At 38.9% G+C, this 13,297-nt stretch overlaps 2 protein-coding genes across 5 annotated transcripts in view; one reads left to right on the top strand and one right to left on the bottom strand.

Annotated features, from left to right (window-relative positions):
- LOC108133850 (COMM domain-containing protein 4) overlaps window positions 1–13,297 on the top strand; it is a 203,038-nt gene that overhangs the window by 108,604 nt on the left and 81,137 nt on the right. The gene's annotated exons all lie outside the window — the stretch shown is intronic.
- bbg (big bang) overlaps window positions 1–13,297 on the bottom strand; it is a 108,507-nt gene that overhangs the window by 41,119 nt on the left and 54,091 nt on the right. Inside the window, exon 1 of one of the 4 annotated variants that reach the window (XM_043209598.2) lies at window positions 12,297–12,591. The exons of the other annotated variants lie outside the window; for them this stretch is intronic. Coding sequence (XP_043065533.1) covers window positions 12,297–12,339 — 43 coding nt within the window. The 5' untranslated portion in view covers window positions 12,340–12,591. Of the gene's footprint in view, window positions 1–12,296; window positions 12,592–13,297 lie in introns of those variants that run through there. 4 annotated transcript variants of the gene reach the window in all.

Raw genomic sequence — 13,297 nt, 5'->3', positions numbered from 1 at the left:
TAGTTGGTAAATACTGTGCCTGTTGTCCCATACGGTAGCCAATTCGAAGTCGCTCTCTTTTTTTTTTGTGGTTTTCCACGGACATCTTAAACGTGAGCGTTTTCGAAAAGCGGGAGCCAAGCGGGGCTGGGCGGGATGTGGGCTGGCCACGGTTTAGAAAGGCTAATGGGGAGTTTAGCCAGTTGTTTTTTGGCCTTTTTGCAGCGCTTTTTTCATTGCAAGTTAATCAAATGAATTATTATTACAATAAATAAGCATATTTTGACAGTCGGTTGTTAGCCAAATGGCATATCAACTGCTTCGAGTCGGCGGGAGGGTATGGCGGGATTACAGCCAATTGAGATACCTGTCAGTGTTGGTGGAAATTGAAATGTTGTTTTAAATTAAAGTCCACGTCCCGAGGCTAATCAATTGCCGTTTAACTGGCCAAGTCTTTGCTTTTTGTTACATTGTGGAACTCATCTAAGCATGGTGGGAATTTTAATGCCAATAAAGCTTGAACAAACGCTCCTTAAAAAGCGTTTCAAGATAATGATCTCAGCACCTTAATATTTTAATGGCTAGTTTAATTTTTCATCAGCCAACCCACAGGACTTTGGTATAATTTTTTAAAACCTTCCTCTCATTTCTCATATTTTTCAATGATTAGATCCTGGAACCTGGCTATATTGTTTCACTATGGCTTCCCCTCTCCACACCCAGCAGCCACTTTCCACATGCATTAAGCCTTAATCTTTGACTTTCTAATGCAGTTGGTCTTGCACATCATTACAAGACCGAGTGGGCGTGGTGATGGGCGGGCCAGTGGGAGGCCGAGGAGTGGCAGTAGCAGGAGTAGGCGTCGGAGGACCCAGAGAGATGCTTCCTGCTTCCCAGCCCACGGATGAATTTATTGTTATTTGTTCGCGGCGGTCGACTACTGTCCATAATTTCTCAACAAATCGTCGCTCAGCTGTCACACTAATCTTTTTCACCCCCCCAGGCCCCCATGCGGAGAAATTTTGCATATTTGCATATGCAGCTCGGTGTTTTGAATATCGGTTTGGATTTGGGATTTAAAATGGGCTTTGGGTTGGGCTGGGCTCGGTTTCTTTGTGGTCAGTGAAGCGCAAAAAAAAAGCCAAACAGAAATCAAAACACACCTAAGAAAACGATTGTGGGAAATTCGCCATTTGGCGATGAAAATCTAACACAATTGATAAAAGTGTTTACAGCGCGATTCATAACTTTAAAGAGTGAGGAAAATGGTAGACATTTTGGATCCCTTTCCATAAAATTTAGAGATAAATATAAAAAAAAATTTGTTTCAAGATATTAATGCAGATTGGTGGAGACTCTGTCTAGAAATCGTTTAAGGTATTCGGCTTGAGAATCCGATGGATATTGGAAAAGATATGGTCATCGCAGTGGGTTATAATGTCCATCCGGGCATTTTCCACAATTTCACAGGGGAGCCCCCAGAAAATTGGAGAAAAAATCTGAAAAATATTTTGTTGCTAGATTTTAATGCAGATTGGTGGAGAATCAGTCTAGAAATCGTTTAAGGTATTCGGCTTGCGAATCCGATGGATATTGGAAAAGATATGGTCATCGCAGTGGGTTATAATGTCCATCCGGGCATTTTTTACAATTTCACAGGGGAGCCCCCAGAAAATTTGAGAAAAAATCTGAAAAATATTTTGTTGCTAGATTTGAATGCAGATTGGTGGAGAATCAGTCTAGAAATCGTTTAAGGTATTCGGCTTGCGAATCCGATGGATATTGGAAAAGATATGGGCATCGCAGTGGATAATTTTTTCCTTCCATGATTTTTTCACAAATTTTTAAGGTGGCTGTCTAGAAAATATGAACAACGAAATTCAAAGTGAATATAACAAGTCGAATATCTAATATGTATAATCGAAATTGACACTACAATGATTTTTTGAAACGCAACTTCTTGTGATTTGTGTTTATGCAATTTGCTTATTAACAAGTTGCCAAATGGTTTTGCCACATTTGGCTAATGCCACTTATTGCCTTTAGGTTAGGTCTTTCGTTTTCTTATTCGAGCTTGGGCTTTTTGTATTTTTTCATATTTCCAATTGGATGTCAGTGTGGGCTGTCGTCACGCCCACAATCTCGGTAGCAGCCGCTGCAGTTTGACAGCAGAAACACACAGCAGCTGAGGCAATGGGAAACTGGAACTTGGCTTCGGCTGCTTTTGCTGGACTGCATCCAAAATGGGAGCCCACTGCGACCCGCGACTTGACTCACTTCTGGTTTCTCCACATGTGATGCAAATGTCAGCCTTTCATGTCGATTCTAATTGTTTTATGGAGGTTACTAGGTGAGGTCTTGAACGAACACGAAACCAATTAATACTACTAATTACCGAAACCGATCGCCGAATCCCTGTCCACCTCCAAGTGGATCCTAAAGTCGGATGACAGATGGATTCTCGAACCACAACGCAAAAGTTCACATAAATCTTGATGGCGCCATCAACGGCTGGGAACTGGCGTCTCAAAAATATGATTAGACCGACCAAAGATCGATTGGCAGTTGTTAATGGACACTTTTTACGATGCTAATCTCTTGTGAAGGTAAACGTTTACGATTCTAAGCGGAAACCTTATACGGATTTTATGGTAAAAATATTTTATGATGGCTTACACGAGTTTTGAATTTCAATAGATCATATTCTCAATGAAAGTGTAAAATAAGCCCCATCTTTTAACCATTCTATCAATAATCATATCATACTCACTAGTCTCCCAAAATAACCAAAAGATGGATTTCACACATACCTGAAATGAAACGAAAATAAGAAACCAATGAGTAAGTAAATATGTCATTAAAACGTATTTTTTGAACCTTAAAATAAAACTGAGAGTGCTTCTGATTCATCTTTGATCGCTGGATAATTGCTAAATAAATAAATAAATAAATGTGTGAAAAGGGAAGCAGCGATCATCACATGCAAATGAGTGAAGCAATCAAAGCCAAAGAAAGATGACGTTGTTTACATTTCAATTGTATTAAGTTGATGGGCCCGAGGGCCTGAACAAATTGCGCATGCTCGGATGGAGCCCCAAAAATGCGGGTCAATAAATGAGCAACAACACAAGATGTAGCAAAAATTATGCAACCATCTCTTATTTTTTTGCCTGGTTGGCCTCCAGATTGTTGGCCAGAATCGAAGAGGCAACCAAGGCGGATCAGCGGAGCTGTTCATTAATTTCATAAACGCAAAAAAGAAATGCAACAATGAAACCGAAACCTATACTTAAAAATAGTTGCCTTGCTATACCAGCCCCTCTCATCTTGAGATCTCCATCTACCGGCTTCATAGACAAAAGGCATTTGGCACTCCTCGAGCCGGGGGATGGAAAAGGGGGTGGATTATGGCAGGGGAGAGTAGGAGGAAGGGTTTCTGGCCTTGGCCAAGGCGTGTGTGATTATGGCCTAATGGTGGATAGCCTGTTGGCATGCCAGCAACTCCAGATAATAACAACCAAAACAGCAACATGGGCCACACTCGAAAAATATCTGAAGACGCGCCTTAAAGCCACCTTGAATTATATATCTCCTTAAACAAAAAGAAGCAATATCTTTCTACCATCTTCTATATTTAGGAATGTCGACGAGCTCTTTAAAAATATATTTTCAAGTGTAGCAATGTAAGTTCGTTGTTTGTTGGTGGCTGCGGTTTCTGCCGCGTTTGAAGCAGCGCGTAAAAAATGGCAAATAATTTTTGCTCTGTGGCTGATTAGTTGAATGCCCAGTCCCAGTCGATGGGATGATGATGATATGGGTGGGGTAGCAAGGAGTGTGGTGGTATACAGCGATAAGATGGGAAAGAGAAGAATGATTGTAGTGCACTTTTCCAAAAAAAATTGACGAATTTATGGTCGGTTTATTTTTAGATAATCAGGATTCGTAAAAATTTGGGAGTTTTCCTATTTTTAAATACATTTTAAATTATTAGTATTTAAATTATTAAAGTCTAATAATTACAAAAAAATGTACTCGAAAATTCGCATTGACAACGTGTTGTATACGTAACGTATCATGCATATTACGTATACGTAGAAGTTTAATGTTTTAATATAGCAGAATACTATAATATGAATAATTATGTGAAATGCCAGTAATTTAACATATTATGTCTAAAGGTTATAAATTATGTATATAATTATGTATAAAAAAATGCAGAGCATTGTAAATATTTGACAACGGGTTGTATACGTAATATTTTTATGGAAAATTATCAACTTTATTATCAAATTATCAAAAATAAGTATAAAAACAATAATTGTCAAAAATAAACAAAATTAGTAATAATATTAAAATAAAGTTAAATTGCATGGGTACCAAAGAATTGCCTTTGCTACTCTGTTAAATTTGGAATAATAATTCATCAAAATTAAAATATCTATAACAAATCCCTGTAAATATTTCGTCTTTTGGCTTCCTCTACAAATGTTAATCAAAGTTGAACAAAAAATTAAATTTTAAGTAATATGCATATTTCTTAATTTTTCACTTTCCTTACGGAAATTCTTAAAACCTATAGATCTTGATCTTGTGCATTATAGAACACTAAAAGCTTTTTAAAAATAGCTCTGCACTCATAACTCAGGGGCCGTATCTTGGCCAAGATCGATTACTTTGGCTCACAGATCTGCAGCCAGACAAATACAAACGTTTCCACATTCATTTCGATTCTTGCAGGTTTTGTTCTTTTCTTTTATTTTCTTTCCCCATTTCGGTTTTGTGTTTTGTGGTGGGCGTTCTCCTTTGTCCATTGCAGATCACCTCCATCTCCAACTCTAACTCCACCTCCACCCTGGCCCTGTGACGCTGACAAATTGTTGGTCATATCAGTTTTAAAGTTTTCTGTTCTATTCTTTTGTCCATGTGTAACAAATGAGTTTGCTGCCAAAGCAAAGTCCAAGAAAATCGAGAAAAAGTCGAGAAAAAATCACGCCCAAATGTCCGGACATTGTCCATACATAGGCACATACATTTTACAAGTGTGTTATGGTGTGTGTATGTGGTGCACTCAAGGTCGTTTCATTACTCAGCGGCGTCCTTGGATAATTACACACACGAGAAAGAGACCCCAAGACCATCATGGCAATAATAACCCAGAAGACCGAGGGGGACAGGGGCTCTTAAGCTTTTACCGCAGCTTCGTTTTTCAATTTTAGTCATCATAAAAAATCGCCAGGCATACGAAGCCAACTGAGATGGCCATATTGCGATAGAGAGAGACGGGGACAGTCCTGTTCTTCCACGCGCAGGCGCAGCGGCAATTCGATCTCTCATTCTCCTGGCCAGCCATCTCGTTCTTGGGTTCTCTGGCTTTTGCATTTTCTGCAACATTACTTCCTTTTAGGCTTCTAATCGTTGGCTGACTCAACTTCAAGTACAGTAGTTATTCGAAAATTGAGTAATTTTTTATATTATTTAATATAATTTTCAAAAAGTTAAAAATAATATTTTATATTTTAATCTAATTACGATTAAATTTCTGGCATGTTTTAAATGTTGCTTTTATCGACTGACCACTGTTGGAGCAACAACAGCTGGAACACACGTTGCCCTGTGCATTCGTGCGAAAGTCCGTCCGGTGTCTGTGGCCCCACCACTCCATCCCACCGATCTCAGTGGCCTGCCTATATTTTTCGCTAGCTGGTCTGGGTCTGGGTCCGGGGAACGTTTCTAGTTTTGCGTGCAGTGGATTGGAATTGTGGACCAGGCGTAGATCGCGGGGTTCAATGCACCGACTGATTCTGATTCTGCTTCTGCCTCTACTGCAGCTGCGCAGTCGCGAAGTGCATTTTGCTTGCCACAGGCATTTTATACAATTTTTTTTTCCTTCTGCCACTGCTGCTTCTTCTGCAACGTCTATAGCTTTTTTATTTGCTTTTATCTTGAAGCGAGAGAGCTGGAGTATTTGGGATCAGGGAGTGGATCAAAAATATTTAGAATGATTTTTAAACAAACTAGTTAGAATTAAGAATGATCCCTGAACCCAAAAAACCATATGTCTCCTTCAATCTGCAGCAATTTGTTTTGCAATTTTTGGTTTCCATTACCAAAGTCTTTCAGATCAGACGGCAGCTGGGCTACGCTTCTTTAGAGCTCTTACCCCCGTCTCTTGTTTTTTTTTTTTTGTTGGTCTTGGCCATTGTTAACGATAACAATAAAATGTGGGTGGGTTGAACTTGGACCTCTGGTGGTTCCCCCTGGCCCCTTCCTCGGCCAAGAAACCATAATTATGGGCACATGGCTATCCTCCAGACGAATTACTTTTGAAGAAAAAAAAAATAAAAACCAAAGCTACAAGAAGAGGTAGAAGAATCAGCCAAGAAAATACCTTTAGCAATGTCAAAAACAACAAGAAGAAGAAGAAAAATGGCGCAACGAAGAAGAAGAAGAAAAATCAAAAGAACTCCAAAGCCTCCAAAGTTTTGAGATTATTCAAGCGGAGTAATCGCCAATGGGCAGCTGCTTTTAGTGTCGCCCCTTCTCACTCTATAGACGTCTTGCATCTCTTTTCCTAGAACCGGGGGCTGGGGGGCGGAAAAAGCAGAACAAACGGCAGTTCTATGTTGCCGGAAGCCAGGTAAAAAAAGCATTTATTTATAGAACTAGTGACCAATGGACGTAAACAAAGGTATAACTTTTAAGAGGAAAAAACCTCTCAATAAATGGAATTAGAACTCTTTAAATTTCTTTAAAAGATACTCTATAAAATCTACTTTTTAACCATTTTATACCCCCACCTGTATCTTGCAGGCACTTCAATTAGATTCAATTGCAATGCGAAGCAATTTCCCAAAGGAACACCTGCTGCACTCTGGACTCCTCCGTGTATTGCATCCTCCCCCCATCTCCAAAATCATCCTTCTCATGCCTTTCCCTTTGGCATCATTATGCCCATTTAATTATACCTTTTTGCGAGAACAACAATTTCCGAATAAATCACTCAATCAAAATAGAGAAAAGCGAATGCCAGACCGACTCAGCACATGACAGGACAGTTTCCCACAAATCGCTCACAGCAGCGTTCATAAAACAGAAAACGGCAAGCGAAGAAGCCAAGCTCCATCCCCATCTCCAGCCTCTCCAGCTCCCCAGGTCCATCTCCAACTCCAGACCACATAAATACATCAAATGTCAAAAAAGCGAACTTGGCCCGAAGCCTGCTAGCTGGCTCGAATAGTTGGCAAGTTGGTGAGGAGTCGGAAGGAGTCTTTTGGGGGGCTGGCCACATTAAATAGCAAATAATAAATTAATATGCCGTAAGTTAGTAATTACAAGACGAGTCTGAGATTCTCCTACTGGAAGGCTACTGTAAGGCCTCCTATTCCATTCTGTGCAGATGATGCCTTATCTCTGGCATCGGTTTGTCCATCTCTGTAATGTTCAGTTCAGTCTGGCGCCCCCAAGGAATCCGCAATTAAATGGGACTCGAGCTGGGGTTTGCTTTGATTCAAATGGGATGGCTTTGTTTGACTGGGTGGATGTTTGGCCCTAATATAATTACATGATCTTCAATTAAATAAAAATTTATTTCCCATAAACTCCTTTCTTTTGGAATATTCTCTGGAAACCTTTTCAAGTTCTATTACCATTTCCTTTAGTACTATCTTGTTGCACCTTTCACGGCGTTAATTAATTTAGCCAAAGTTCAAGAAAAGTTTGCATAACAGCAACGGAAACACCGTTATTGCAACAGCCACAGCAACTTGTTAGACAGCACACTCGTCATTTTCTAAAGAAAAGCCCCACAGAAAGCTTCTTTCCGTTTTTTTCTTTTTTTTTGTATTTTTCTTAGCAATCTCTTGCTGGCAACAAGCTGACAACAAGCATTCCAAGCAAACAAATTTCTTCCTTTATTTGAACATTGAACATTTTCGATTCCTCCTCGACTCCTCCTCGAGGGGCAACCTCTGAGGTTGCGGAAACCAAAAGATAGAAGAAGGAACCTCTGGTTGTGTCATTCGTCAACATTTGCATGGGATATCAAATAACTGCACTGAAGGGGAAATGCCATTCCATTCCAGTAGTAACCATGACAAATGTTACGCAATCACAAAAGTCTGAGAGAGGGCTATGATTCCTTATCAAAATCATGAGAAAAGATGGCTATTATCTGCAAAGCTTGTAGACCAAAAAAATGTTTAGTCATTACTCGACTTAGAAAAAAAAATTAAATTTTCTCCAAGATAGGTTGCAATTATAAAAATTGTAATTACACACAGAAATCGGCAATCTTGGCCCATATTTCAAAATGAAAACATTACCGTTAAGGCCATAAAACTCAATTAGAGAGCACTTGCAACCACTAAAAAATGGAAGTGATAGAGCCATCAACAAATCAAGCACTTGGAATGACTTAATTGCATCAGAAATCATCAGGAATCGGCCAAATAAATAAGACAAGGCCTGTGAGAAGATGCCCACGATGCATCCCAAATGACTTAATGCGAGAAGAACTGTAAAAAAAAGATGGCCCCAACATGCAACATGTTGAACCCACATCTTGATCTAGATCAGGAAGGAAATCAAGAGTCGTTATAATTGATTAACTGCAACAGGGTGCACTGATGGGGAAGAAACCAAAGAGAGCCACCAATAAAGAGAACCATAAAATGCAGATGAAGAAGAAACCGAAACAGGAAGACTTTTTTTTTCTTAAATAAGAAGATGCATTGGGCAGTCACGCATGCGTCGAAGCGTTTTCCTTCTCTTTCTGAATCCATCTCCTTCTCGGGCTGGGGGACTGGCTATTTTCGGATGCTGGCCAGAAAGGGAAAACAACCGTTGAGTGGCGCATCGTTAGAGAACAGCTTCGAATATTACGGTAAAAGCAGTTGCTGTCCCGTTCCATCCCAAGCGATTAGATTGCCTTTGAAAGATACTAGCTTACACTAAAAAAAAATACAGTAAACTATGCAATCCATTATATTTCTGGTAATATATAGTACTTAATATCTATATTTGAAAATTAAGGTAAAGGCTTGCCTTTTTTTATTTAAATCATCACTATCCCCGTAATTTTTTTCAAGTGCATCTAGTTGGTAGATAACTTGGCCGCTGGCAGAGGTCATAAAAATGGGGGGGCACTGCCAAAGAGGGGGCGGCATCGGCTCTCCTAGACTGACAGATGCGTGCAAGTTGGCCATAAAAGAGCCCCAACGAGGCTGAAGAATCGAATCGAGCCGTGGAAATAATTTAGCTGACACAAGTCCGGTGCGCGCCATCCAGTGTTCACTGTCCAGAGTGTCCAGTCAAGTGTCCAGTGTCCAGTCACTGCGCTGCTCTTCGTCGACGTTGTCGTTGTCGTCTTAAGGAAATGCATTAAATGAGAATCGTCCAGACTCTGGCTCAGTGGCCCAGAGGCGGGGGCAACAAAAAATAGAAAAAAAGGGTGGTGGGGTGTAAGTTTGTAATTTTACAGTTAGAACCGTCGGTAGCCAACGGGCAGAGGGAATTTGGCTAGGGAGCTGACGGCTACTACTGGACAATAAAGTCAATTGGCAGAAGGATATGGATGTGATAAACCTAGTTTTAATTCTATAAACGCTTATAATTACACAGTGCGACAAAAAAAGAAAAGTTGGAGGAACTTTTGAAGAGACCTAGTAGGAATTGTTCATTAGGTCGAGTATAGTCTAAAACCATGTTTGAAATTTTTCCTACACCCTCAAATCTTGATTTATTGCGAAAAAACGGTTTTTCGAAAGTGTTTTGCTCTTAAAAATTCCTGAACGCGCAATTTTAGGCCGATTTTCAAGTTTTTTATGTTTTTCAATAGTTAAATGTGGTAGCTTTTGAAAAAAAATACATCTTCAATTTATTTAAACAGAAAGGACACAAATTTTACAAAAGAAACTGACTTTTTTGAATTTTTGTCACGTTTGTCGAACTTTGACGCCATTTTTTCGGTACAACTTCCAAGAAATGGTATCATTCTTAACACATATTAATATTGTCTCATTAATCCTGAATAAAACAAGACCAATTTCATTTCGAAATTATGAAAATTGTTGAATTTATTACGCTTTTCCCAAAACAAGTCAATTCAAATTCGAGCGCACCGTAACAGTATGTAAGTACCAGTATGTAAGTTAACAGAAAGATGGAAACTCAATGGAAGATTATTCTTGTCAGTCTTATTTTTATTGATTTCATAGCTTTTATTTTTTCATTTTTAGCATTTTTAAACATTGATAAAAGCTATGAAATCAATAAAAATAAGACTGACAAGAATAATCTTCCATTGAGTTTCCATCTTTCTGTTAACTTACATACTGGTACTTACATACTGTTACGGTGCGCTAGAATTTGAATTGACTTGTTTTGGGAAAAGCGTAATAACTTCAACAATTTTCATAATTTCGTAATGAAATTGGTCTTGTTTTATTCAGGATTAATGAGACAATATTAATATGTGTTAAGAATGATACCATTTCATGGAAGTTGTACCGAAAAAATGGCGTCAAAGTTTGAAAAACGTGACAAAAATTCAAAAAAGTTAGTTTCTTTTGTAAAATTTGTATCCTTTCTGTTTAAATAAATTGAAGATGTATTTTTTTTTCAAAAGCTACAACATTTAACTATTGAAAAACATAAAAAACTTGAAAATCGGCCTAAAATTGCGCGTTCAGGAATTTTTAAGAGCAAAACACTTTCGAAAAACCGTTTTTTCGAAATAAATCAAGATTTGAGGGTGTAAGAAAAATTTCAAACATGGTTTTATACTATACTCGACCTAATGAACAATTCCTACTAGGTCTCTTCAAAAGTTCCAAATCACTGTCGCACTGTGTTATGTAGGTTTATAGAAATGGTAGTGGATATTTTAATATTTTTTTATAAGTTTATTTTTATAAGTTTATTTAATAAATTTTATTTATTTAATTATGAGGACTATTTATTTTGTCTTTATTGGCCTTCTTATAGTGGACTTCTTCTATGTAAACAAACCCATCTATTTAAAGCTAAAACAAAGCAGAATTGAGACCCAAAGAATGTATCGATTGCCCGCCTGAATCGAATCCTAATTAGGACAGATTTAGAAAGGTAGATAAATATTATAAAGCTATCAGCAAGCTGGCCGCTCCGTCCACGATGCGGGGAATGTATGCCAATCTATGGCCATATTTTTTATAGATTTCCATAATAAATCTTTGCAGTCAATTGGCGGCCAAGACCAGGCTGGCGGCAGACACTGGACCCCGAGGAACGAAGAGGGGCTGGTACCTAAAAATCTGTCCATGACCTTCTTTGGACAGAGATGTAGAGTGAAGTGCGGAAAGTTCTGGCGGCAAAAAAAAAGGGGGAGAGTCTGGGGACTTGGGCACGACTTTGAACTTGCTATGGATTTGGTTTGGTTTTTGGTTTCGGTTTTGGGTTTTGGGTTTTTTGGAATTGGGGATCTGCATTGAGGACAAATTGTGCCCGGCATTTGGCATGCAAAATGCGATCTCGACTCTCTAAATCTTCAAATTATATGCTAGGGGAATCGTGCTGAGGAAAACCTCAAAGATTTTCTTTCACTTTGTCGTCCAGGAGGTTCCTGTCCCTTTCCATGGCTGTCCAACTGAATGAAATAGAAAGAAGATGATCTCCAGCAGCCCGACTAAGGCTAAGGCCTTTTCTAGGTCGAATTTGGCCAGCGATTAGTGGCTAGAAATAATTTCTGCCTCTTTCACCAGCATCTTTTTCATTTTATTTTGTTTATAATCAAAAGTAAAATGATTGCGATTTCGTGTTTTGGGTTTTGGGTTTTACTTCTCTATTGTCTTTCTTTTCTAGGAAGATGACCCAGTTGCCTGCCATTTTCATTTCTCATCTTGCGGTGATGAAAGTTGGGAAATCAGCAGGAGAGCTTCAAGCCCTTAAGGTTCATAAAGTTACTTCTACCTTGAAGAAATTCCTACTTTATTATTCTTGTTTTCCAAATTAGCCATTTCACAATTACCTCATTTGAGTATAGAGACATCTCCCTCAACCTTTGCCACACCTACTTAACAATTCAACTAATCGCTTATCAAAAAACCACAAAAGCCTGGGATTTATATCCGTGTGACCACAACAGCACAAATATGCCAAACATACACCCCTTCCAACGTTGCGTATGAGTAATATAAACAATAAATACACTTTGCCGTTGCCTCAATGACTCAAAGTCGATGACAAATTCTGAATGGGGAGCAATATTGATTGTTTACCTCAATGAAATATTTAAATATAAAATAAAATAAATTCAATATTATAAAGTAGTATCTCTCTACCTTGTTTGGCTATCAAAGCAGCACGTCTCTGTAGGCGATACATTTTTGGTGTTTGTTTGTTTTTAAATTTTGTTCTAAAATTGTATATTTCAGAGGAAAAACTTCACAGGCCCGAACAGTTCATTGTTTTATATTTTTTTTAGCATTTATTTTATTTCACTTTCAGTTCCACACGCGACACAATATCGTTGAAAAAAAGAATCGTTGGTCTGTTTCTGGTTTCTGGACAAATTCCGAAGTCGGCAGGTTGGCGGAGAAGTACGATCGCTTGAAACCGCCTGAACCGCTTGAGATGACGTGCAAAATTGAACTGAACTGAAAAGTGAACTTCCTGCTGCTTGCGAAAAAAAGCTGCCACACGATGAAGGAGAAGTAGCAGCAGCAGAAGAAGAGGAGCATGAGGCATGGAGCAAGAAGAATAAGAAAGAAAAAATGTTATATCTGAAGATCGAAGAGGCGAGTCTCGTGTAGGAGTCTGCGGGTCCCGAGAATCGCGAATCGCGAATCGAGCAACTGCAACTTGTTTGGCTATGGAGTTTGCTCTTTCTCCAGCTCTGTCTCACATCAAGAGCAAAGTTGAGAGAACCTGGGATGGCTAAAAAAGCGCAACAAAAATAGCCAAGATCTTCAACGAGCCATAAGGTAAACAAAACTTACGCCAAAACATAAAGGTGGCAGGAGTAGGAGGCACGGTGGAAAAGGAGGAGGGGGCCGCTAAGAAGAACTCGTTTCCATTGTCCATAGTTGGGGCTATATGTGCTGGGGCCTTTTAGCGAATATATAGACTTAAGAGAACAGAGTACCACTAAGAGCGAAGTTCGAAGCGAACCTGTTGCATCGGGTCTCAGCCAAGTTTGAATTGGCAATAGCAACCTACTGGCAGTGAACTTGGCTCAAACTTGATCTTGGTCTTGGGAAGAAAAGCTTCTGAAGAAGGGTTTCTATGAGAGTTATGTTTAAAATTGTGACAAGCTTATATATACATTTTTTTTTAAACAATT

The sequence above is a fragment of the Drosophila bipectinata genome, chromosome 3L (genome assembly GCF_030179905.1).
Source record: "Drosophila bipectinata strain 14024-0381.07 chromosome 3L, DbipHiC1v2, whole genome shotgun sequence".
NCBI classification, from domain to species: Eukaryota; Metazoa; Arthropoda; class Insecta; order Diptera; family Drosophilidae; genus Drosophila; species Drosophila bipectinata.
This window is presented reverse-complemented; position numbering and strand designations above follow the sequence as displayed.